At 45.4% G+C, this 27467-nt stretch overlaps 1 protein-coding gene across 1 annotated transcript in view; it reads right to left on the bottom strand.

Moving 5' to 3' along the window:
* VIT (vitrin) overlaps positions 1 to 23013 on the bottom strand; it is a 73849-nt gene extending 50836 nt beyond the window's left edge. Inside the window, exons 1-3 of the mRNA XM_016187214.2 lie at positions 22826 to 23013; positions 11792 to 11861; positions 2795 to 2860 (exon numbers count right to left, since the gene is read on the bottom strand). Of these exons, the coding sequence (XP_016042700.2) occupies positions 2795 to 2860; positions 11792 to 11843 (118 nt within the window). The 5' untranslated portion in view covers positions 11844 to 11861; positions 22826 to 23013. The remainder of the gene's footprint in view (positions 1 to 2794; positions 2861 to 11791; positions 11862 to 22825) is intronic.
* Positions 23014 to 27467: the final 4454 nt, after the last annotated feature.

Below are 27467 nucleotides of genomic sequence, written 5' to 3'. Positions count from 1 at the left end.
CCCCAGTCAGCACACACTAATGCCATCCTGTCCCTTCTCCCATCCAGTCAGATGGAGCCTGAGAGACAAGGCAGGGATGCTGCTGTGCCCATTTTTGGGGTCTTGTGCTTGAGCACCTAGACCTCACACTTGTGCTAATTGCAAAGGAAACAACCCTCACTGCAGCGCTTCCCCAAGGCTCTTGTGATGGAGCCAGGTTCCTGGCTCTGGACACAAGATTGGACACACATCTGGCCCTGACTCCTGCTCCCTGTCCTGTCTGCAGACGCTCACCGGGAGGGTGAGCCCTGTGAGGGATGCTCTGCGGTTCTTTCTTCTCTCTAGATCAAAACTGCACTGTGCTCCCTCTCCTCTTCATCTCTGCCTGGTAAACCACTGCCTGGCCTTTGAATATCAAAGGAAGTATGTGGCTTCCTCCAGGAAGCCCCTTAGATACAGGGTTCACCTTTACCTCCCCCCAGCATAGAGCTTAATTGGTGATGTGTTCTTCTGTCTCCTTAGATGATGAGCTCTGGGAAGGCAAAGACTGAGTCATTCACTAATTAATTCATAGTCATCACTGGGGTGTCCCTGCTTTGGGATGGCTTTTTATAATAGAGAAAGAGAAAGTGGAGAGGGGATGGGAGAGAAAAAAAGAGCGATCACAGCATCCAAACTTTTTTCAATGCTGTGGGGGTTGGGCTCAAACCTGGCGTAAGGAAGAATGGCACTGGAATCAGATCTCTCTTTTATTTCAAAAGATAAATTTCTGATTTTGAGGCACCTGTGCTGAACACTCAGGAAGAAATGTCAGTTGTTCAGATGTGATCGACTATGTCCCAAATACTTTCCTTTATGGTTCTCAGTAAACAGACCTCACCTCAAGTTCTAGCAAGTCTACATCTTTAGATCTAACTATCTCAGCAGGCTACCAGCATCTCAGTATGAAAAATTTCCATCCCTGTCCAATTAACTTGTTATTTCCCCAATACCTATTCTCTCTTCTTTCCTCGAAGTAGAGATTATTATTTTTAGCGAGGCAGATGGATGGTTGAAACCAAGATATTTTGCATTCTTCCTTTTGGCTGGCCAATAGTATTGAACTAAACTTCTCTCCGAAGGCAGCAGATATGAACCCTTCTTCCACTCTTCCTACTGAGTGGAATGTGGCTGCAATGGGTGGAGCTGGGGCAGTTATTTTGGTCAATAAGTTGGGAGCCACCATGAGAAAGAACAGTGATGAGACAGCAGCAGTCTGGGTCCGTGAAGACTGTGAAACTCTCATAAAGGTTTGGCTTAGCTGTGTTTACCAGAAAGAAATGCCAGCCTGATTTAAACAACTGTTGCTGGGGATTCGGCGTCTTCTGATCTCTTCTGATATACTGTTTCTGAATGAAAAGTATCACTCCTATTTTCACTGGGTGTGCAAGCTCATGGGTTTTAGGTGAGATTCACCTCCTCACTACAGAGCGCTCTGGAAGGTGGACAGGATCCTGGATCTTTGCACTGGCCAGAATGAGCTTTCTGATTTGGGGAAGTGAGAGTGCCAGTGGAGGGGAATATTTCCTTCCACTAAGCCACAGACAAGGTCATCTGTTTTCTCTCTCTCTCTCTCTTTCTTTCTTTCTTTCTTTCTTTCTTTCTTTCCTTCTTTCTTTCTTCCTGTCTTTCTTTTTTTCCCCTCCAGGGTTATTGCTGGGGCTCAGTGCCTGCACCACAAATCTACTGCTCCTAGAAGCCATTTTTTTCCATTTTGTTGCCCTTGTTGTTGTCCTTATTGTTATTTCTGCCATTGATGTCGTTGTTGTTGCATAAGACAGAGAGAAATGTAGAGAGGAGAGGAAGACAGGGGGAGAGAAAGACAGATACCTGTGGACCTGCTTCACTGCCTATGAAGCAACTCCCCGGCAGGTGGGGAGCTAGGGGCTTGAACCAGGTTCCTTACGTTGGTCCCTGAGCTTCACGCCACATGAGCTCAACTTGCTGTGCTACTGCCCGACCCCCTGCTTTCTTTTTTCATTTTGTTTTTATTGCCACCAGAGTTATTGCTGGGAATCAGTGCCAGCACTGTGAATCTACCACTTCCAGTAGCCATTTTTTCTTCTTTTTATTTTGATTGGATATGACAGAGAGAAATTGAGAGGGTAGGGGAGATAGAGAGGTGGAGAGAAAGATAGACACCTACAGACCTACTTCACTGCTCATGAAGCTTTCCTCTGCAGGTGGGGAGCACGGACTTGAACCTGCGTTCTTGCACATGGTAATATATGCACTTAACTGGGTGCACTTCTGTCCAGCCCCATCTGCTTTTTTATTTTTTTAAAATATTTTTATTTATATATTATTGGATAGAGACAGACAGAAATCAAGAGGGAAGGAAGGGGTGATAGAGAGATAGAGAGAGACAGAGAGACACCTGCAGCCTGCTGCACCACTCATGAAGCATTCCCCTGCAGGTGGGGACCTGGGGCTTGAACCTGTGTCCTTGCACACTGTCATGTGAGTGCTTAACCAGGTGCACCACTGCTTGGCCCTCCCACATCTGCTTTCTAAATGTGCATTCTTTTTTTCCTACTACAGTGGAACCACAATAGCCTTTACCCTAAAATAAGGAATCTTGTCTCAAGCACTTTTGGAAATGGAGTAGGTGATAAATAAAGCTCCCTCCTGATTCATCTGATTGCAGAGTTATTGACAAGAGAAAACCAAACTGAAACCCTTCCAAACAGGCTGAAACACAGGTACAGGCTTTCCAGCCACATGGGAGACATGAGCGGTCTCACCGATGAGCAATGGGAGTAACAGTTTTACTTACTGAACTTGGGCCTTTTACTCTTCTTGGTCGCTTCTTTATTCGAATATACTCCGGTCACCAGCAAAACTATATGAAAAAACACAGGAAAAAATGTAATCAGTATGACTTCACCCAAATACTTTCACTCCTCTGATCTTACTATTTGTTGCAGTCACACACTGAAGCCTTCTCATCAGTGGGGCTAATTTTCCCCTTGCTAAGGCTGGGGTGAAAAGATGGAGAGTTTGTGCTCTCCTACTGTACTGCAAGGGTCTTTCAGAGATGTCTCCGGGTGTCTGCCTTTCACTTTACTGTCTGAAAGTCCCCTTGCCCCCATTTTCAAAGGAAGGAATGTGGCCTGGAGAAGCCCACTGCTTTCTTGGCCCCAGGGATCAAGGACAGAGGTATGGGGGCAGGGGAGAGGGGGACCCAGGCTCTTTTTATGGTCTTTCCTCTCTCACACCACACATGCTAACAGCCAGTCTCCAGATGGCAGAGAACTGCAGGCACTATGTGACAGAGGAAGGCTGAAGGGGATGTATGGCCAGGGAGACAAAGGGACAAGGAGAGACTGTCACCCTTGCTGGCTCCACACTGACAGGTCTGATCTGTCCCTGTCTTGCCCACTGAGAGTAGTTGAGCTCCCTCTTTAGAAGCAGAAACTGAGGACCAGGGGCTGGCTCACCCTGTAGAGTGCACACTTTTCTGTGCACAAGGATGTAGGTTTGAGTCCCAGCCACCACATGGGAGCACCATGCAAAGGGGAAGAAGCTTCATGAGTGGTGGTGGGGTACGCTGTGGTGTCTCTGATCTGCCAATAACATATGAAAACTGGTGGGGGGGGGGAGGAGGAGGAGTCCCATGCCTTTTGATTTAAAGCCACAGTTCTGTGTTCTGACTCTTTATTATTTATTTTTTATATAGCAATGAGGGTTGACCCCAAGCCCTAACAGTCCATGACACTGACCCCGAGCCATCTCCCTGAGTTTGTGTTTTCATTCTTAAAAAAAACAAAATTGGCGGGGGGGCGGAGTCGGGTGGTAGCACAGCAGGTTAAGCGCAGGTGGCGCAAAGCACAAGGATCCTGGTTAGAGCTCCCGGCTCCCCACCTGCAGGGGAGTCACTTCATAGGTGGTGAAGCAGGTCTGCGGGTATCTATCTTTTTCTCCCCCTCTCATCCTGCCCTCTCTCCATTTCTCTCTGTCCTATCTAACAGTGACGACATCAATAATAACTAATACAACAATAAAAAAACAAGAACAACAAAAAAGAAAATAAATAAATATAAAAAAGAAAAATGAAAAACTAAAAAAAGTTTTTAAAAACTTTATTACTTATTTATTGGATAGAGACAGGGAATTCAAGAGGGAAGGGGGAGCTAGAGAGGGAGAGAAACAGAGTGACACCTCTAGACCTACTTCACCTTTTGTGAAGCTTCCCCCCATACAGGCTATGGTTTTCTTCTTTATTTGAGAGAGAGAGAGAGAGAGAGAGAGAGAGAGAGAGAGAGAGGAGACCACTGGAGAAATAAGAGATACCTCAGCACCACTTCACCATCCAAGGAGCTCGCATGTGGTGCTAGGGCTCTAACCCAGGGCATCTTGCATATGAAGCACTCGCTCTATTAGGTAAGTTGTCTCATGGCCTGAGTCTTGTGTTCTTAAAACAATACTGGTTGATTTCAGTTGTTACTGAAACAACACGTATGTGTAGATGAAATATATATTTAGGGTCAGGCGGTGGCGCAGCGGGTTAAGTGCACATGGTGTGAAGCACAAGGACCAGCATAAGGATCCTGGTTCAAGACACTGGCTCCCCACCTGCAGGGGGTTCGCTTCACAGGTGGTGAAGCAGGTTTACAAGTGTCTGTCTTTCTCTCCCCCTCTCTCACTCCCCTCCTCTCTCCATTTCTCTCTGTCCTATCCAACAACGACAGCAATAACAACGATAAACAACAAGGGCAACAAAAGGGAAAAAAAATTTAAAGTTAAAAAAAAGGAATACATATTTTTAAAAAAGCACACACAGAAAGTACAAGAAATCTGGAAGAATGAATGCAAAGTGTGATATCTTCAGTCCTAATATATATATATATATACACTTTTCTTTTTTAATAATTTTATTTGTGATTAACAGTTGGTTACAAGATTGTAGGATTATAGAATCTAGCTCCACACAACACCCACCACCAAACTTCTGTGCCTCCACCCTCCCACCTCCCAAGGATAACCACTATAGTTCTCACAAAATCTTGGAAACAGTTTGTTCATTTCTGTTTTTTTATTTTTTTTCACCCAAGTTCATGTGTGTCAGCTCTCTAGATTTCACATATGAGTGAAACCATCTGGTAGTTGTCTTTCCTCTCTTTATTTATTTTGCTAAGCATAATCACCTCTAGTTCCATCCATTTTGTCCCAAAGAACACAGTAGTACCACATGTTTTGATTATGAGTAGTATTCCATGGAATATATATCCCATCACTTCTTTAGCCAGCCAGCCGTTGATGGGCATTTAGGCTACTTCAACTCTTTTTGGCTATTGTGACTGATGCAGCTACGAACATAGGGGTGCATATGTCTCTTTGAATTCATGTTTGCATACCCTTTGGACAAATGCCTAGGAGTGGTATTGCTGGATCATAAGGTGCTATAATAAAATAGTATAATGGTTATGCAAAGAGACTCTTATGGCTGAGGCTCTAAAATCCCAGGTTCAATCTCCTGCACTACCATAAACCAGAGCCGAGCAGTGCTCTGGCTAAAAACAAAACAAAACAAAACCAAACTTTCATAAGTTACTCCCATGTTTATTTGTTTGAGGACTCTTCATGTAGTCTTCCAAAAGGGCTGCACCAGTTTGCAAATCCCAGCAGCAGAGGAGCAAAGAGTATATGGACATTTTCAGCGAGCATTTGGTCAGGCTTACACTGTTTGCCGTGCCTGGAGCTTATTTCCAGTTAAGTGTGCATGCAGACATTTCATTTCAACTGTGTGTGAAAGATCGTCCAGACAGATGATCATAATGTAGCCAGTTCTTGATTTATTGTAAACAGCCTCATCTTTGCACTGACCCACTATTTCCTTTCTGTAAATCTCCGGAGAGAACTTCATGTTGGGAAGGGGTCCCCATGTCCAATTTCATTCCGTGATACCCGAAGTCCTCACAGTGGTTTGTCCTGTTAGCAGTGTCTGAGAATGGCCTCCATGAGTCCTGCCCCTCATCTGAAAAGCCGTGATTTTCCACTCCTGGGTAAAAGCCAGTCTCTCTTCTCCCTTTCTCTCCAGGCATATTCCACCTGGCCCACAGACAGTGAAGTGCCTTGAAAGTGTCACAGCTGCTTTGTGAGAGCCCCTTTCTGAACGGGGGCTGGGGCCCTGGAGGTGAGCTCAGGTCAGCATAGCTATCACAATGGGCGTTTTTGCTCCCTGGTCCTTGCTGTTTGTTTTTTAAACAGAACAGAAGTACCCAATGGAGCAGAACTGGAGCTGGGACAGCTTGAATTGGCAACACTCTTGCAAGGAAAAAAGTGTTGGTGTGGTTAAGTGGTTGCTTATGAAAACCTTCTGGAAAAAAAAAAAAAAGAAAAAAAGAAAGAAAAGAAAACTTTTAGAATGAATGATCTTCTAGCTCATCTGTGGCCAGTTTTGACTGTTTGCATAGCTGAGGGCTGGACAGTTGACCTGGAGGGACCACAAGTCCCCCCCGTAACCCCCTGTGGCTCAAGGGAGCAACATTTCTGAGGTGTTATTACTCACCTCAAAAGGTGCTGGTAGGTGACTGTGCCCTGGAGGTCTGGCATTTATACTGGCCTCTCTCTGTGTCATGTAAGTGAGCTGAGACCATATTAATTTTAAACACACAGATGGGTCCCTGACATGCTGGGATACTATTTAAATCAAGTACATATATACAGATAGGGAATGACATATCTTTATAAAAATTTTTATTAGTGATTTAATATTGATTTACAAAATTATGAGATAACAGGGGTATAGTTCTGTACTTTTCCTGTCACCAGAGTTCTGTGTCCCCATTCCCTCCATTGGAAACTGCAGTAGTTCTCCCAAGATCACAGATATAGATTGACTGTTATTTCTATAACTATCTAACTATATATGTTTTTGCCTATTTTTTTCTATGGTCCTGCTTTCTCTCCTTTTCTAAGTCACATCTATCCTTGTTGCTGCTTTTGAACGTCCTTCCATTTGTCCTCCTCTAGGAAAGACATATCTTATACAAATTTTAGTCTATTTTTATTTTGTATATATATTAAAAATGTCATTTTGTCTATAAAATGTATTTTTCCACATAAATATAGAGGAAAAAATAAACAGAGGGAGTAATTGAAATATTAATCAATTTGCATATAAGTTTTATTTTTTAATGTTCGTCATGGGTTATTGCTTTCTCTGGGTGCTTGCATGATGAATTAATTACTCCCTGCAGCTATTTATATTTCTTTTATTTTGATAAGACAGAGAAGGGAGGGGGACAAGGAGAGGGAAAAAGAGTTACACCTGCAGACCTGCTTCACTGCTAATGAAGTTTCCCCCTGCAGGTGGAGACTGGGAATTTGAACTTGGGTTCTTGGGCATGGTAGCCCAGATCAGTTATTTATTTTTAATTTCTTTATTGGGGGACTAATGTTTTACATTTGACAGTAAATACAATAGTTTGTACATGCATAACATTTCTCAGTTTTCCACATAACAATACAACCCCCCCCCCCACTAGGTCCTCTGTCATCCTTTTTGGACCTGTACTCTCCCCTCCATGCACCCCAGAGTCTTTTACTTTGGTGCAATACACCAACTCCAGTTCAGGTTCTACTTGTGTTTTCTCTTCTGCAGATCAGTTATTTAAAACATGTTCTCCAACAACTTTCTTTTCCAAATTAAAGTCTTATTGTGTGTGGCTCTTGGGTATTTGAGAATGTGTAATTCCACTGTTCCTGGGCTGACCCCAATTTTTTTTATTTTAGATAGAGAGATGATAGGTAGATAGATGATAGATAGATAGATAGATAGATAGATAGATAGATAGATAGATAGGTACAGAGAGGGAGAAACACCATAGCACTGTTCTACCATCTCTGGATATTCTCTCCTCAGTCCCCTTGGCATTGTGGTGCTCAGAGTGAAACTGGGGCTTGAAATGGGGATTCCCCAGCCAACAAGGTGTCAGTGAGGTATGTGCTCAGCCCTATTTACTTTTATTAGGGAGGGAGGAAGGGATCCAGCTTTCTAGCCTTTTTATCCAGCCATGACATCATCTCCCCAGATAATAACTTGAATCCACCTGCATATCAGATGTCAGGCTCAGGCAAAAACTAATAAAGTCATGAGCCCTTTGGAATATACCTAAAATAGATTTACTAGCTTTTCCCAAAACAGAGACCCCAAATCTTCATCTGCAATATTCTTGCTTTTAGGTTTATGATTAGTCAACAATTTGTTCTGCCTTATATCTTAACTCTTTTTCAGCCACCAGGTTCCAGATGCTACTGTGATGCCAACCTGACTTCCCTGGGCAGACCGCTCCACCAATGTGTCCTGGAGCTCCACCTCCCCAGATCCCTGCCCAACTTGGGAGAGAGAGAGGCTGGGAGTATGGATCAACCTGTCAAAGCCCATGTTTAGTGTGGAAGCAATTACAGAAGTTCTGTCTCTTCCTTCTTAATTTCTCTCAGTCTCTATTTAATAGTAAATAAATACATGAAAAGAAGTTTCTATTTTCAAAGAAAGAAAGGAAGGAAGGAAGGGAGGGAGGGAGGAAGGAAGGAAGGAAGGGTCTGGGTGGTGATGCATCTGGCTGAGCGTACATGTTACAATGTGTAAGGACCCAGGTTTGAGCCCCTGGTCCCCACCTGCAGGGGGAAAGCTTTGAGAGTGGTAAAGCAGTGCTGCAGGTGTCTCTCTGTCTCTCCCTCTCTATCATCCCCTTCCCTCTCCATTTCTGGCTGCCTCTATCCAATAAATAAATAAAGATAATAAAACAATTTTAAAAAGGAAAGAAAAGGAAGGAGAAGGAGGAAGAGTTGAAGATGACAAAAATCTGGGAAATAGTTCCGAACTTAAGCGTAATGCTAACAAATTTAAAACACTCCCAGGAAGAAATAACTGAAACTAATATAACAAGTGTGCCACTGATGGTGGACTTAGAAGTCTCATTATATATTTTCTGTACTTTTCCACTTTACAACGTGTTACTTGCATATGTTCTATTATTTTATATCAAACATATTTCTTGTACATTCAGAAGCAGGCAGCATGATTTTAAAATTATTTTTATTTTCACTTTCTCATTTTATTTTATTTTTCCTTTCTCATTTTTATGAGGGGGTTTAATGATTTACAATGCAGTTATTAACACAAGAGTAAAATTTCATTATTTTGCCCCTCCCTCTCCTTTATTATTATTGTTATTATTTTTTTAATCAGATAATTGCTCAGCTCTGACTTTTAAAAATTTTATTTATTTTTATTATTATTTTAATTTTTCTTTCTTTCTTTCTCTCTTTCTTTCTTTTACCAGAGCACTGCTCATCTCTGGCTTGTGGTGGTGTGGGGGATTGAACCTGGGACTTTGGAGCCTCAGGCACAAGAGTCTCTTTGCATAACCGTTATGCTATCTACCCTCTATCCCTCAGCTCTGACTTATGGTGGTGATGAGAAGTGAACCTTCGACCTCTGGAGCCTCAGGCATTAAAGTCTTTTGTATAACCATTGTATTATCTCTCCTGTCCAAGCAGCATGATTATTTCATTTGGTCAGATTGAAACCACAGAGACATACCACCCATGAAACACACTTTCTAGATTCATGGCAGCTGACCATGTACATGGGTTCCTGGGTTCCTGTTGATGATGAATTATCGTCACTATCCTTCAGTTTTATTTTCTTTCTTTATTTACTTATTTATTCTCTCTTTTATCAATACTAATCCTTCAACTTTCAAGAGAAGATGTGAAGTCCCAGACACCAATTCAATGACCAAAACCTCTAAGTACTTGTTGGATACTTACGTGTCTACAACTTTTGTAGTGATGCCTCACCCTTATTTATGAACTTCTTGTTAGATCCTTTAATTTAATTTTTATTGTCACCAGGGTTTTGCTGGGGTTTCAGGCCTATTGGAACCTACAGCTCCCAGTGAACTCTTTTCTCCTCATTTCTCACAGAGAGAGAGAGGAAGGCAGAGAGGGGGAGAGAGGCAGAGAAAGAAGGAGAGACACTTGTGAAGCTCCCCCTTTGTATGGTGCTCCATGGTGCTAGGGGCTCAAATCCAAGTCCTTACACATGGCACAGCGTGTGCTTCATCCTGCGCTGCCTTGTGGTCCTATATCCTTTTTTTTTTGTTCCATCTTTAAAAAAAATATTTAATTTATTTATCCCCTTTTGTTGTCCTTGTTTTATTGTTGTAGTTATTATTGTTGTTGTTACTGATGTTGTTGTTGTTGGATAGGACAGAGAGAAATGGAGAGAGGAGGGGAAGAGAAAGACACCTACAGACCTGCTTTACCGCCTGTGAAGCAACTCTTGTGGCGGTGGGGAGCCGGGGGCTCGAACCTGGATCCTTATGCTGGTCCTTGCACTTTGTGCCACCTGCATTTAACCTGCTGTGCTACCACCTGACTCCCTACCTTTTTTTATTTAATTTTTTAATATTTATTTATTTATTTTCCTTCTTGTTGCCCTTTTATTATTGTTGCAGTTATTACTGCTGTTGTTGTTAGATAGGACAGAGAGAAATGGAGAGAGGAGAAGACAGAGAGGGGGAGAGAAAGACACCTGCAGACCTGCCTCACTGCCTGTGAAGGGACTCCCCTTCAGGTGGGGAGCAAAGGGCTCAAACCCAGATCCTCATGGTGGGTCCTTGCGCTTTGTGCCACATGCACTTAATCCGTTGTGCTACTGCCTGACTCCTGGTCCTATATCCTTTTAAAGTCCCTCAAGTCCTAGCATGGCAGTGCTGACCAAAACACTCTGGATCCAGGCATCAGTAAGGCTCTCCTGGGCCTCCAGTGCCCCCCTTGTTGGAACTCATTACCCAGACTGAGCAGGAACACAATGTAGAGACTTCTCCATTCATATGGGCCTGGTTTGATGGGAGAGCACCCCACCCAGATGATGGAGCCAGAACTCCCCTGCTCTGCTGTCTCTACTAAATCTCTACTCACTGTCTCCTCAAACCCATTCCTTGCTCTCAGTTCTCATTTCTTCTTGTGTTAGGAACTGACTCCAGTTCTGGACAAAAGTCTCCTTCCCTTTTGCAGAGTTCTTATTTAAACGCCCCTTTCCAGTGTCCACCCTGTCCCTCTCTGGTCCCTAATGACTGAGGAAACCAGGCCCAGGGATGCTTGTGTGATTTGTGAGCAGACAGGCAGGTGGAGCTCCTGGATTTGCTTCCTGTGAAAGCTCTCTCTCTCTCTCTCTCTCTCTCTCTTTCTCGCTCTCTCTCTCTGAATCTAGACTTGATCTATGTTTGACCTTCACACTTAAAAAACTTCTCTCCCAAAACTCTGGTCACACAAAGCTACCTGGCCTCATTTGCACTCTGTCTTGGTTTGAACCTTTCCTTGGTGAGACCCAATTAGCAGGCCCTTAAAGGAAAGAAGAAGCATCCAGAAGCTGATAGGAAAGTACTCACTGGGGACTGGGTGGCAGTGCAGCGGGTTAAGCGCACATGGCATGAAGCCCAAGGACTGGCATGAGTATCTCAGTTTGAGCCCCTGGCTCCCCACCTGCAGTAGGGGGTAGCTTCACAGGCAGTGAAGCAGGTCTTCTGGTGTCTTTTTCTCCTCCTCTCTGTCTTCCCTCCTCTCTCCATTTCTTTCTGTCCTATCCAACAACCATGACATCAATATCAACAACAATAATAATAACCACAACAATGATAAAACAAGAAGGACAACAAAAGGCTGGAAAATAGCCTCTAGGAGCAGTGGATTCATGGTGCAGGCACCAAGCCCCAGCAACAACCCTGGAGGCAAAAAAAAAAAAAAGGAAAGTACTCACCAAAAAACATCTCAATCACAGAGGTCTTCATTGCGAGGGCCAGGAGCTCCATCAGATCCAGAACACACCCCTGGAGAGGAAGGAATGGCAGGCTGTTACCTTCCTGCCAGGGGCTCTGGGGCCTGGCCAGTCAGGAGGCCAGGCCCTGGCTCTGGGGACATGGACTGTAGGGGGTGGGGGTGTCACTGGGCTGCCAGCCTGTTAACAGTCAGAAGATTTTGCAACCACTGGCCTTCTAACCTTCCCAGATCTGGTCTTTACTTAGGACTGAGTAGAAAGGAACTCTGTAATTTCAGGAGTATGTCCTACCAGCCTTCAAATTAGGACAGAGCCCACATGTAGAGTCTGTAGAGAACGATTTTAGATCACAGACAATCTGTTGATCATTCCCTCCACATGGTTATATTAAACTCCTAGCATATGGCTAGGTATTGTTAAGGAAGAGGCAATGGAAATTGATTTAAAATGTTTTTCTTTTCTTTTAAAAATTTTTTTATTTTATTTACTTATTTATTAAATAAAAACAGCCAGAAATTGAATGGAAGGGAGAGACACAGAGGGAAAGAGACTGAGAGACACCTGCAAAAATTCTTCACTACTGGCAAAGTTTTCCCCCTGCAGGTGGGGACTGGGGGCTTGAACCCATGTCCTTGCACATTGTAACATGCGTTCAACCAGATGCACCACAACCTGGCCCCTTCTTTTCTTTTCTTTTTATTTTTTCCTTTACTTTCCTTTCTTTACCTTTCTCTTCCTTCCTTTCTTTCTTTCTTTCTTTCTTTCTTTCTTTCTTTCTTTCTTTCTTTTTCTTCCTTTCTTTGTGACACCAGAGTTATTGCTGAGGTTTTATGCCTGCACAAGAATCTACTGCTCCTAGTGAATATTTTTCCTTTTTTTTATTATTATTATGATAACGAGAGAGAGAGAGAGAGAGACAGAGAGAGAGAGAGAGAGAGAGAGAGAGAGAGAGAGAGAGAGGGAGAGCGCCAGAACATCATTTTGACTTATGCAGTGCCAGGGATAGAAGAACTCAGGGCCTCAAGCTTGCAAGTCCTGTCTGCTCTGCCCACTTCACCGCCTCTTTGTTGTTTTCTCTGTGGTCCCTGTCTCTAGCCTCTACCCTCCAGGGATATTTAGCTAACATCAGGGAAAACATAGATTGGGTTAAAAAGCCTTCAGGATAAAAGAAGCCTTATCGGGCCTAATAGGATGTCCCAAACTATGCCTGCTTCCTTGAGGTAAAGTTGGAAGTTAAAGAATAAACATTGAATATGATATAGTCACTAGAATTAGAGATAACAGGTGTAGACAAAGGGAGTGGCCCACACAAGACATAAGGCAAAATCTCACTGTATGATATACACTGTGTGCCTGCCACTCCAGACTCTTTTCTCTCACCACCAGTGGTGAACTGAAGTAATTCTTTCCTATCTGTGCTTCATGATGGAAATTCCAGATCCTGGCAGCATCTCTGCTCAAAACTGAGAGTGGGATGTTCCACTCTTCTCAGCACACAAAGGAAACTCTTAGCAAGGGGCTCCAGGGCACCACCGTCCCCCCTCCTCATCTCTCACCCTCCTCCCTCCTGCCATCTTCCTGGCTGTTCTAGAACTTCTCTCTGAGCTTGAGGGCTCTGTACTCACTTCCTGTTTCCTCTGATACATCACCCCCACACACACACACACCTTGAGAATATAACCTACTCCCTCCTTTCTTTATGTGCCTCCCTCTCTGGAGACACTTTTTTTTTTTTTGCCTCCAGGGTTATTGCTGGGGCTCAGTGCCTACACTATGAATCCACTGCTCCTGGAGGCCACTCTTTCCATTCTGTTGCCTTTGTTATCATTATTGTTGTTGTTGGATAGGACAGATAGAAATCGAAAGAGGAGGGGAAGACAGAGAGGGGGAGAGAAAAATAGACACCTGCAGACCTGCTTCAACATTTGTGAAGTGACTCTCCTGCAAATGGGGAACTGGGGGTTTGTACCAGGATCCTTACACTGGACTCCTTGTGTTTTGTGTCATATTCACTTAACTGGAGACACTGCTTAATCAGCCAACTTCACTTGCCCACTGCCTCTCTCCTGCCCACCACCTTGATACCCATTCTTCCCCTGTATGGGTTGTATCAGCTCATACAACGTTGGCTGCTCTCACTAGTCTGCCTATTTGATCCACTTCTTGCTTATGTATTCCACTCATTTGCAAGCTCTATGAGGGTAGGACTTTCCATTTGATTTCTACGTGCTCCATTTATCTACTGAATCTGTGAATGAATAATTAGGCCTCTTTCCTTTCTCCAGGGAACCAAAGAAAAAAAGCAAAAGAAATAACAGTCTTGTAATAGACTAAAACCTACTAAGTTGGGTATCATCGAAGGCACAATTTATGGCCTGTATCCCACTAAGTATTATTGACTGACTGTTCTATAATAGCTAACAAACCAACCAATCAGAAGGGCAGAGAGAGGGCAGGGAGGAGAGCTCTATGCCTGTCCTCCAGTTTGGGGGTACCATGGCTCCACATGGGATGGACAGACACAAACCAACAGGGTTCTAGGAAACTGAACTCAGAGGAACCATCTGTTGGTATGCATGAGACCCCTTCTGTTTCATTTGGTTTAAATCCCCCCTGCTTAACACTATTTTATTTACATAACCACTGTTAACAAGTTCCACCCTCCCTCCAGGGCATTTGTGGTTCAGTGATAGGATTCTTGCCTAATCTGCCCCCTCTTTGTCATACTCTGATTTTCACCAGTCACTTTTCTCTCCACCCTCTCTATGTCACATCCTGTTTCCACCCTACTTGGGAAGTATATATAAAGACAGCATTGTGAGTTTTAGAGTACTTTACCTTGAGTTTAGCTTAGCTCGTCTTAGATTGTGCTGCGTCCTGCATGAATAAAGAGATACTGCCTACAGCTCAACTATGAGTCCCTGGTCGTCTGTTACCTGCCCGTGAAGCCAGCCCGGCGAAAACAACCTAACCCGTCAAAAACAACATATGGCGCCACAACGTGGGACCAGACCTGCGCAACTCCCAGATAAGTGAAGACTTTGCCTACCTATACACTATGGTCTTCTCTTCTACTTATGAAGAGGTTTGCCAAAGCCTCTACTGTTTCATCATGAGACAGTTACTCTGTCTCTGGATCATTTTGCTCTGGGCCAAACTTTGTTTCCCTGACCGGGAACTTTGGTTTCTTATGACCGGGATCATAGAGCTTGGGAGATGCACGGAGATTTCTCCTTGGACTTTCTGGATTCCCTCTCCCATGTTTTCTGAAGAAAAGGACTACATTTTGCTCCGGGCCACAATTTGGTTCTTTATGACCGTAATCAGAGACCTTGGGATATGCATGGGGATTTCCACTGGGACTTTCTGGACTTCTTCTCGAATGTTCCCCATGGAGAAGGACTACTCTAATTTGAAGAGCATTCTCCAGTACCCTGGCAGTTCCCAAGTATGGAGACACGTGGTTAGTTCTACTCTCCTGATTGGATTCTTTCTTCGATGGGAAGACAATTTTAAAAATGGGTGCCTGAAGCAATCCAGCAGGAACAGTCCGAAACACCCTAAATGGAATTTCGAGGAGCTTTTTGAACTAGGTCGCCCTCCGGGGATTCTTAATCCTACATGGTGAGATCTTGATAATCTGGTTCAAGTTGCGTTTCATAAGAGAATGATTTGAATGACTGAATTTTTGTTTGACATTGACTTAAAAAAAAAATGCTGGACGCAGCCATGATTTCTAGAGACATCCAGAAACAATTCAAAAATTGTTTTTTCCCTCCTATGATTTCTCTTTTACGTCTTGACATGAATCTGAAACGTTTAATCCTGAAAACTGTATGAGTTATGGGTGGGGCAGATAGTGCAATGATTATGTTAATTATTCTCATGCCTAAGGCTTTTAACCGTGGTTCTTCTGTTTACCTTTCCACATTTTATTGAGTTTAAACTGTTTTAACAACCTTGAAATGATACTAGAAAGGACTTCCAATTATAATGGAGTTATCAATTATAGTAAACTTGTAATCTGCTACAAGTTTTGTTTGACAAGTAAGTGAATTTCAGCTGTCAAGTCTTCACATGAAAAAGCATCTACTCAAATGAAATTCCCAGAAATCCATTTGGACCCCTGTTCTCTGACATCGCCCCTGGAAACCAATGATGTGACCTGGCACGACCTGAAGAAACAGATTCACAGACTCGAAAGCTCACTCTCTACAGAAAAGCAGAATTCTGGTGGCCAACATTCCCCATCGAGACAGACATGCAGCGTTTCATCCTCCGGCATTTTCTTCTGTGGTCAGCTACTTTGGACTGACACCTCCATCGGACTTACTGGTACACGCTGCTGTATTTCTCAAAGACTAACTTCAGCCAATTGCCTTGAGACTTTATAGACCATGTCCCCTCGCCTGCAGGCTCTGTCCCAGAGGCAGAAAACTCCCCCTCCTTATTAGGTTATGCCCACAGAGGCATGAAGCGCCCCAAGAGGCAAGAGATGCCCACAGAGGCAGGAAACGCCCTTTGAGGCAAGAGATGCCCCCAGAGGCATGAAGCGTTCCCAGAGGCAAGAAATGCCCTTTCGCCTGCTAGGCCTTGCCCTTTGAGGCAAGAAAAGCTCCCCTTGACATCACACTGGTTATTGCTGCTCGCCTATTTTGTTTTCCATGTCTTATGCCAGTTCTTTTGAAAACGCCTGTACGATATACGTTTCTGTTCACCCCACAATGGCCATTAGTTAAAAAGAAAGGGGGAATTGTTGGTATGCATGAGACCCCTTCTGTTTCATTTGGTTTAAATCCCCCCTGCTTAACACTATTCTGTTTACATAACCACTTCATTCTATTTATATAACTGCTGTTAACAAGCACCTCCCTCCAGGGCATTGGTTCAATCTCCACTGTTTCATGATATGTTTTTGCTCCACCGCCCCTCCTTGTCACACCCTGATCCTCTCCTTGTCACACTCTGATTGTCACCAGTCACTTTTCTCTCCACCCTCTCTATGTCACACCCTGTTTCCACCCTACTTGGCAAGTATATATAAAGACAGCATTGTGAGTTTTAGAGTACTGTACCTTGAATTTAGCTTAGCTCGTCTTAGATTGTGCTGTGTCCTGCATGAATAAAGAGATACTGCGTACAACCCAGACATGAGTCCCTGGTCATCTGTTACCCGCCCATGAAGCCAGCCCGGCGAAAACAACATAGCCCGTCGAAAACAACAACCATCCTTCAGGCTGACTCATCAGTGATGGAACCCACCCAGACCAGCACTGGTCTCTTGGAATTGGAATATTTTGAGACTTCCTTCTCAGCATTTCCAGTTTTCTATTTTTAAAATTTTCTAACAACATGCCTCCAGTAATTTTTCATTTATTTGTTTTGTTATCTTTCTTCATGAAAGAAAACAAAAGCATCCCACATCTGGAATTCTACTGGGGTCAATCAGTCTTCCATGTGCCCTAAACACATACCTTGTTCCTAATAGACTTTGTAGCCAATAATCTCTCCTTAACAATATCTCTCCTTTCCCAGAGTTTAAAGGAAAGTTAGTAATAAATAATACTTGGGCCCTGGTGGCTCTGATAGCTAGTGTGAAAATAGGTGCATCCAGAGTGGTGATGAAAAGAGACTCCATGTCTGAGGTCCTGAGGTCCCAGGTTCAATCTCTGACACCATCATAAGACAAGACTGAGCAGCGCACGGTAAAGAAAGAAAGGGAAAAAAAGGGGAAAAGGAAGGAACAACAGAAGGAAGAGAAGGAGGGAAAGAAAGGGGGGCAGAGAGTCAGGCTGTGATGTACTCCATTGAGTGCACATGTTACCATGCTCAAGGATACGAGTTTAAATCTCTACTCCCCACCCATAGGCAGTGAAGCAGATCTGCAAGTGTCTGTCTTTCTCTCTCCCTCTGTATCTCCTCTCTCTCCTCTCAATTTCTCTCTGTCCTATCAAATAGAATAAGAAGAAAAGAAACAGGAAAAAATGGCCACTGAGAGAGGTGGATTCATAGTGTTGGCACTGAGCCCTGGAGGTAAAAGAGAAAGAAGAAAAGAGAGAGAGAAGAGAAGAGAAAGAAAAAGGTACAGTTCTGCAAAACAGTACAGCTGGCTCAGCCAGGCAAGCACAATCCTGTCCAGATGCAATAAACAAAAGAGACAGGGGTTCGAGCCACACCCATGCAACAGACAAAGGAGACACGTGTGTTCCTCAGCCTCCCCAGCAGTCAAAGTGCCCACTCCTGAAGGCCCCAGCAGCTTCTCAGACACTGTAGCAGATCCCAGAGGGCTCTGGATATGCCCTTCCCCAACACCACCACCGTGGGAGGCAGCTTGAGCTCTTGAGGACACCCAGGTGCCTCCAGGAGCTGCTGCACTCAGGGCTGCTCACACTGGGGTTGCCTGGTGGCTTCTGGCATGGCAGCAGACACCCCAGGGGCCTGCAGGAGCATCATGGGACCTGGCTCCTTTCCACATGGGCTGTGAGAGAGGTCAACTACTATAAAGAGAAATCACAAAATAGTTGAGTGTAAGGTCACACACACACACGCACACACACACACACACACAAAACTACTACATTTTGTCTAATTCCATTTGCATTACAGCTAGAAAACACATAGCAACTATGGTAACCACGTGCTCCTTTGTGTCAGACCAGGCAGTGGGGTTGTGCCCAATGCTGGTGTCATCCTCCTTGCCACCACACTACCCTTTTCAGCAGAGGGTAGGTCTTCTTGTGGCTGCACAAGGACAAGTAGTTTTTTTTTTTTTTTGGGGGGGGGGAGGGATGCTTGTGTTTCAAGACCTTACTCTGTATCATTCAGAACCTGTCATGGGGCCTGGGAGGTAGTTCACCTGGTAGGATGGCAGAGCACATACCTTATCAGGTGATGCAGCTTCCTCTTCCCTAGACACACCCCCAACCCTAGCTTCCACAGAAACTTCCAACCCTCCTCCCTACTCCTTCTCCAAGCATCATGGGAGCACTAGAATGGTGGAGGGGTGCTATGCTGTCTCTCCCTTCTCTGTGTGTCTCTAACATTAAGGAAGTGGGCTCAAGAGGTCGCTTAGTCCTAATATCCTTCCCGGAGCTACACAAGAATCAGTAAAGAGCCTGCCACCCGGCCCTGCTCCCCATGTCTGCCAAGGCTCCTCACGGCAGTTTCCAGAGGCTGCAAACAGTTATTACAGCTCACAGTAGTAGTTTAGAGCTTCTGATGCTGAGGGAAAATGCTGCTGTGTGGGTCTGCCCCCAAAGAACTCCTTCCTGGGGTCACCCTCAGAGTGGAAGGGGGCCTGAGGGGAGGGAGATCAGGGTGTGGGTGGGGACCTTGGAGCTCTCTTCAGTGAATCCAGAAGCAGTGCCCAGCTGAAGAGCTACCAGAGGCTGGGGAGACAACCCTCCCTCCACTTGCACCCTCTATAGCTTAGCATCTGACATAGCCCCTGTCTCCTTCTGGGGAGCCTCGCTTTCTCTGGGCCTTGAGGCTGGGGTCATTGAAGGGTGTTTGTTGTAAGTCTGAAGTGGGGTGTCTGTTTCAGTCCCACAGGTCCTTGGCTCACTCCAGTCCTGTAGTGGTTCTTCTTTTTCCACACTGGAGTGCAGACACATGTGGGGGCTTCATTACTGTCTCCAGATGGGATAGGCAAGAAGATGGAGTGCCTGATAGCCCCTCAGTCTACCTTTCAGTGCAAAGGCAGGCGTGGGGTGCTGGCTCAGAGCACATTCCTGAAACCCAGTGACCAGAGGCCTGAGAGCAGGAGGGGTGAGGAGGGCAGGGACTGCGGTCTGCTGGCCAGGGCCCAAGAGGATTACGCCCTGGATTTGGGGATTTGTGGGGACCCGCAGGAAAAGTCCAGCAGAAACAACACGCCCAGCTCCCTAGACACACCCCCAGCCCCGGCTCCCACAGAACTTTCGAAATCTCCTCCCTATTCCTTCTCAGCATTCTCACCTGTCTTATTACATCCCTGGCCCAAAGCCCATCAGGGTATGGGGATTTGAGGCTTCTAGAATATCAGAGCCCTGTCTGAAGTGAGAGAGGATGACCAGGTGGGTGCAGAGCTCCATGGCCAGCTTCAGCCCTTGGCCAAACCCATGCCCATGCTCTGAGCATGAGCCCTGAGGGGTGGTGTAAGGACCCTGAGGAGCATGGGCAGTGCACCCACCCAGCTGGTGGAAACAGGGGCCACCTCTATAAAGCAGCACCTCAGGGGTGCAGAGGTGGGGGTGGACAGGGTGCTCACCCACTAATAAGGCAGACCTGCTCAAGCACCAGGTGCAGAGGCCACCTGGTATGAGTGGGACCCACGGGTGGCCCTGGGTTTGAGCTCAGGAAGGGAGAAAGCAGATTAGAGACACCTGGAGAACATTGTCCCAGCCTCAGAAGCACCTCAGCCATAGTCTCTGAGGCCCCTCAGGCAGTGCCCCTGTCACCAGCCCCCCAGCCTTCAGAGCCAGCTGCCATATAGCGGCTCTCACCCTTCCCACCCTCTACTGCCTGGGGGCGGGATGGTTAGAGGGGGTGCAGTGTGGTGCCCCCTCACCCTCCAGTAAAGCCAGACTGCTGTCAGTGCTGTTGCTTGGAGGCTGTCTGAGGAAGCTGGCAGTTTGCACCCTGAGACAGAACTGATGAAACCCACCTCAACCACCACCACACGGTCTACGGTCTACCCTACCTTCTCCCCAACCTGAGCTCAAGCTGGACAGAGGTCACCACTAGGGACACATCGGAGGGCAAGGAGGGGACAGGAAGGGCTGGCATGGAACTGACTTCAAGTCCAGTGATCTTGTTTTCTTTTTTTAAGTAGAAGTACAGACTATTGTTTCCTTTCTCTCTTTTAAAAATTATTCATTTATTTATTTATTCTTATAGATACAAAGAGAAATGGAGAAGGAACACAAAGAAGGAGAGAGAAAGGATGGAGGTAGATAGCCTAATGGTGATGCAAAGAGACTCTCATGCCTGAGGCTCCAAATTCATTCTTCCGCATCACCATAAACCAGAACTGATAAGTCCTCTGGTAAAGAACAAAAACAGAGAGAGAGGGAGAGAGAAAGACACCCACAGACCTGCCTTACTGCTCATGAAGCTTCCCCTACCCCCCACCCCCATAGGTGGGGACTGGGGACTTGAACCTGGGTCCTTATGCATGATAGCATGTGTGCTCAACAGGCTGTACTACAGTCCAGCCCAATGGTGAGTGACTTTCCAAATCTGCCACTAGGGCACTAACTTTTCACCTTGTAAAGCCCTTCTGGGACCAAGAATCCATCTTGAACCTCATGCCAGGGTAGGGGAGTAGAAGTGGGGTGCAGGGACGAGGGGTGGGAGAGGAATGCATACACAGGCACTCCCATTTCTGGTTTTTGGACAGAGAAGAAGAATCGAGGCCTGCTCCTCTGCTCGGGGCCAAAGGTCTCTCCCTGAGCAGAGCCCACCACACAAACAGAGCAGAAACACTTGAACGGGGGGGGGTGGGGGTGGTGGCATACCTGGTTGAGCGCACATATTAGAATGTACAAAGACCTAGGTTCAAGCCCCCTGGTTCCCACCTGCAAGGGGAAAGCTTTGTGAGTGGTAAAGCAGGACTACAGGTGTTTCTCTGTCTCACTCCCTCTCTGTTATCCCTTTCCCTCTCGATTTCTGGCTGTCTCTATCCAATAAATAAAGATAATTAAAAGAATTAAAAAAATAAAAAGGAGTTAGAAACACTCAAGCCCAGGCTGCCTTCTCTGGTGGGAACCGCTTCTCATGGGGCAGAACAGTGATATCCTCTCAGGGGGGACTTAAGCACCCTGTGCATTGAGGATTGCATTTGCCTGCCCACCCCCCCCCCACCCCCCCACCCCCCCCCCGCCCACATGGGGACACAGGGCTAGGAGCTGAGGCTGGGAAGCCACATATGGCAGAGAGAAAGCCACCCAGCAATGCTCTGTGAAAGCCCTTCAACAAAAGAGGCATTTCATCCCATACATAGAAGGCAGCCCTTGGGAAAAAACACAAACTGCCTTCCATCCTGCCTCACTTGGGGGTGGGGTGGGGATGGGGGAGCTCATTGAAGGAACCCAGCAACAAAGAGAGAGAGAGAGAGAGAGAGAAATAAAAAGAAAACAACCCCAGAACATCACCACCTAAGCTTCCAAATCATTGCAACACCATGACGACGTAATGGCAAATCACTGCTTAAAATAAATTATTTTCTAACGCTCACATATTTGAATAGCCAATGCAGCCAAGAAAACCTTGCTTTTATTTTTGCAATAAGCCCAAAGAAAAATCTTGAATTCCTCCCTTGACTGGGTTGTTGGGAGCCAAGGGGGTGGGGGCCGTCCGGGGCTCCATCTCACTCCCTTGGTTAACTTGTTTCCCAAAGCAGATTGAAAAGACCCTTTGCATCCCATTTCCCTGAGAAAGTGGAGCTGCTCTGGCTGCTTCAACAATGACAGACCTTCCCAGATCAATTCTCCACACAGAAGCACAGAAACACAGAAGCTCTCAGCCCAAGAAAGTACTTGTCACTTTGTCATGTAAACAAGACCCGCAAGTCTACCTGCTCTGAGAGGAGCATAGAGCCTCGCTAAGTAATTCCCCTTCTAACCCCTTTTCTCTACACAACTAAAAGTAGTTCCTTATACTGTCATCCACATAAGAGGAGAGATATAAACAAGACAGTCAAGTGGAAGGTCCTTTAAAAGTCTGTACACGCTCCTACACCATTAAACATCAGACTTCTATCCTCATTAAGCGGGTTTAAAGACACCGTGGAAATCTTGTTCTAATCTTTGCTGAATATGGTCTGTTGATAACTGCTGGGCAAGATATTAGCTGTTTACAAGATGAACACTCCACTCCCCTACCCCCAATCTCAAGTCCCCGGAGGCTGACATTTGTCCTGATTGATTTCTTGCCTATGGAATTGAATAAAGCTTCATAATGTCATAGCGTTGAATGTTTTCATAGTAAAGAGTGAAAGCCCCCTAGCCACACAGGCTAGTAAGCCACCCGACATACCTCACTTGAAGAAAGCAATTTTTTTTTTCCACAAAGTTTGCACCGTGCAGAAAGGGCTGCCTTTTCCCCTTATGTTCCTCTGCCTCCCAGATCCCATCCAAATCACTCTGCAAAGAGATGAGAAGAGATCCAAGCTCCTTTTTCCTTCCCAGAGGAGCCACTGGAACATTCGCATCAACCTCTCAGCGCGCACACACACACACACACACACACACACACACACACACACACACACACACACACGCTGCTCGCCCTGGTTTTAGTGCTGAATTAGGCGGTCCTCTTTCAAATTTCCACTCCTACTTTCTTCTTGGGGTGGCAGAGGGAGGGGGAAAAGACTCCTACGCACATTCTAAAAAGTAGAAGCATTCAGAAGAGAGAGAGAGAGAGAGAGGCAAACTGCACTTTCAAGAAGACTGAAGCAGGCCAGGTCAAGGTTCTCTTTCTCTCTGGGAAACAACAGGATTAAGCTAAGGCAGTGAGGAAGCTGCAAACACACAGGCGAATGGGGGAAGCTCACCATCCCTCCATGTCAACTGGGGGGGTCTTGGGATATGTGTGTGCCTGTGTCTGGCTCCTCTGGTGCCTGCTGCAACTGTGACTGTGACGTGTCCCAGAGTGACAGGGCACCAGATAATGACAGGCCAACTCTGACTCATGTCTTTAGAAGCAAAACAAAAGCAGAGGGGAGTGGTGGCAAGCCCACAGACAAGACAACAGTTGCCGGCTTTAGATATTTTAGATATTTGCACATCAGAGCCATTGATGAGGTGGGGGGAAATGGTTTATTGGGGTCCAGTGTTTATGTAAGTGTGGAGCCCAGGGGAATCTGCCCTCTGGCACTGGGGAACCTGGCACAGAGCCATCCCTCCTCCTGCTGGCTGTGTGCCGAGGAGTACTCCCTGAGTCCTTACTGGCTGGCCTGGAGTGTTCCCTATTTAAAAGGACATTTTAGTGTGAGTAAACCTTCCCCCCGCTCCATCTGGTTCTGTACTACAATTATGTCTCACTGTTACTTTATTTTTATTGTCATGAAGGTTATTGCTGGGGCTTGGTGCTGGCACTACAAGTCCAACACTCTGGGCAGCCATTTTTTTCCCTTTTTATTCCCATCTCTATTTTTTTAAAAAAAATTTTATTATATTTATTGAATAGAGACAGCCAGAAATTGATAGAGAAGGATAGAGAGGGAGAGAGACAGAGAGATACCTGCAACACTGCTTCACCACTCACAAAGCATCCCTCCTGCAGGTAGGGACCAAGGGTTCAAACCCAGGCCCTTGTGCATTGTAACATGTATGCTCAACCAGGTGAGCCACCACCCGGTCCCCCTCTCTATTTTTATTTGATAGGAAAGAGATAACTTGAGAGGGAAGGGAGAGATAGAGAGGGAGAGAGAAAGAGACCCCTGCAGACCTGCCTCACCACTTGTGAAGTAATCCCCTGGCAGGCGGGGAGCAAGGGCTTGAAGCTGAGTCCTGGCATCTGTCTCCCTTCTTAACAAAGATCTATTTTATTTATTCCATGAGAGAATGTCACAGGGTGGGCGCGCGCACGCACACACACACACACGCGCACACGCACACGCACACACGCACACACAGCACAAGAGCACATGCACCACTCTGGTACATGGAACTAGAAGCCTCAGGCATGTAAGTCCTGCACTCCACTTGCTAAACCATTTCTCCTGAGAGCCAAATATTGATAGTTTATCTATGCTGTTCTCCCCTCTGGCAGGTGTGGTGGAGGTCAGGGGCATGCACTCACCTTTAGGAAGTCAGTCCTGCACCAGAGCTTGAGATGCCTCAAATGGCATGTGGTCCACATGGAAGGAATATCAGCCTTTATGCCAATGATGCTGCTGAAACCTCTTCTCAGGGTGGTGAGGAGTCCTCCTATATTGCTTAGAAGAATTTGGAGAGTCTGTGACTTCTGTTCTACAGAAGAGAGAGCTGAAGCTCCAGGTCAGCCAGTCAGAGAGGAAATCCCTGGGCTCCAGCTGAAAGCCATTAGGTTCATTTGGGGGGTCCCATTGCTTTGCCTTTTTATCAGTTCTCCTCCTCCTCCTTCTTTTAATAGTGAACCAGGCAGAATAAAATACAACTATGTTGGAAAGATTATCAAAGAGAAATGGAAATCACAAAATGGTGATGCTTGAGGGGAGAGGAAAATCAGGAAGACTCAATCACAGAACACAAGGAATGTAGTGAATGCAAGTGAATGAAATGAAGAGGGTCAACATAGTAACTTTCTCTGTATGCTCATCACAACAAAAAAAGCAAAAGTGAAATTTATTCTTTAAAAAGGCGGTGAGGAGCCTGGCAGTGGCACACCTGGTTGAGCACACACATCACTATGAATGAAGACCCAGGTTCATGGGTCTGCTCCCCACCTACAGAAGGGAGGCTGCACAAGTGTTGGAGCTGTGCTGTAGGTGTCTCTTTCCTTCTCTCTCCTACCTCTTCCCCTCTCTATTTCTATAAGAAAAAGAAAGAAATTGCCAGCAAGTTTTTTCTTATTGAAAATATGTACTTTGGGCTAGAAGAGAATAATTAGGAATCCTTGCTCCCACTTAAAAAAAGTGGGGGCAGAAATTTGAAAGAGGAGTGTCTGATTTAGCACTAAAGCAGGATGATAAGCAGCATGTCTGTGTGTACGTGCACTATGTGTGTGAAATGCACTTTTCTCCTCTCTCTAGCTCTTTTTGACATTGCCACTATGTTACTGCTTGAGCTCAGTACCTGAACTGTGAATCCATTGCTCCAAGTGACCATTCCTCCCTTCTACTTTTACTTGAGTGAGAAAAGAAATGGAGAGGGAAGGAAAGAGTTAGATAGTCAAAGAGAGAAAGACATAAAGACACCTGCAGATCTGCTTCACCACTCATGCAGGACTTGAACCCAGGTCATGCATGGCAATGTTTGCATTCAACTGGAACCCGCGTCCCTATAAAATGCATTCTTTTAAGTTGTGAAAGTGGCATTCAGTAATTTCTAGTCTTTCTGGTCTAGGAACTTCTGGCAAGATCTTTGTGCTCACGTGAAAGGCTCTTTATTTTTGTCTTTGCTTTTGTGACCTTATGTCTGATCACAGGCCTGAGCTGCATGCAGGCAGATGAGATCCCAATGTCCTAAGGCCAGGAGAGAGCTCACCCAGTGGAGCACATGTCTTACTAACTGTGAGGCCCCGGGTTCGAGTCCTGTCCCTACAAGGGAGGTCTGTGGGTGGTGGAGTGGTGCTGTGGTGTCTCTCCTTTCTCTCTCTAAAATAAAAGTGGTGAAATTGGCCAGGGAGGCTGCTAAGCAGTGCTGTCCTAGGGTGGCCCCAGTGTGAGATACAACAGAAATTTGAGCAAAGGCTCTGTGTGGAGGTGGTTGCTGCAATGGTGGAACTGTGGTGAGACCATGACTGGGCTTCCCCCTAGAGGGGAGAAACTGGTGACCCATGAGAGAAACTGAGAGAGGAAGGGAGATAGAGAGAAAGATAGACACCTGTCCCCCTTCCTTCATCCTTTCTTTCTTCTTTTCTCTCTCTCAGTAAAATAAAAGAAAGATTTTTAAAATTATTATTCGTGATTTACAAAAATTACAAAATAAAGAGAAAGAAGTAGTCTGGGAAGTGGTGCAGTGGATAAAGCATTGGACTCTCAAACAAAAATTACAAAATAATAGGGGTAAAATTCTACACCATTCCCACCACCAGAGTTCTATGTCCCCATTCCCTCCGTTGGAAGCTGCAGTGATTCTCCCTAGGTCAAAGATATGGGTTGACTAATTGATATAACAGTCTGTCTATCTGTATATCTATCTATCTATCTATCTATCTATCTATCTATCTATCTATCTATCTATCTATCTTCTCTCATTTTTGTAGGGTCCTGCCTTCTGTTCCTAAGTCACACCTATTACTACTTATAAATGTCTTTCCTTTTTTCCTCTTCTTTCTCTGGGTCCTGGAGAAATTGGGTTTCAGAGCCCTGTTGTCATCTTCCTTTAACATCTCTCCCCCTCTGGGAGTATGGACCAAAATTCTTGATGGGGTGCAGAAGGTGGGAGTTCTGGCTTCTGTAATTGCTTCTCTGCTGGACATGAGTGTTGGCAAGTTGATCCATACCTCCATCTTGTTTTTGTCTTTCCCTAGTGAAATAATTAAAAAAAAAAAGTGGAATAGATCAGAAAGAAACCTGATTCTAGGTCAGATAAGAGTTAGAAATTATGGTGCAAAAAATCAGCATTGAGGTGCAAAGGAGATATTATAGTAAGCCAATGGATTCATCTTCTTCCTCAGATGATTAAAAAAAAAATCCAGGTGTTAAAAAGATGAATATTGAGTGGGACTTCCAGAGGCGGGGCTACAGAGCAGTAGCAGCTGCATTTATCTTCTCTCTTCAGTCAAGTAGGAATCTAAGGAGACCACCTGGGACTGCAACAAGACAGGACAAGAAGTACTCTGAGAACACACCAAATCACCAGAACATCCAGAGACCACAACTTTGCCCAGACCTCCTGCTCTACCTAGTTAAGAAACTTCTCTAAAGAACAAGGTATATCAAAGATCACCTGAGACTGCAATAAGATGAGACTGGAACTACTTTGGGAAACCACTAAGTCACCAGTGAGTGAAAACACATGTGGCTCGT

This window comes from Erinaceus europaeus, chromosome 3 (assembly GCF_950295315.1).
Source record: "Erinaceus europaeus chromosome 3, mEriEur2.1, whole genome shotgun sequence".
In the NCBI taxonomy this organism is placed as follows: Eukaryota; Metazoa; Chordata; class Mammalia; order Eulipotyphla; family Erinaceidae; genus Erinaceus; species Erinaceus europaeus.
The sequence above is the reverse complement of the archived record's forward strand: the minus strand, read 5'-3'. Positions and strand labels throughout refer to the sequence as shown.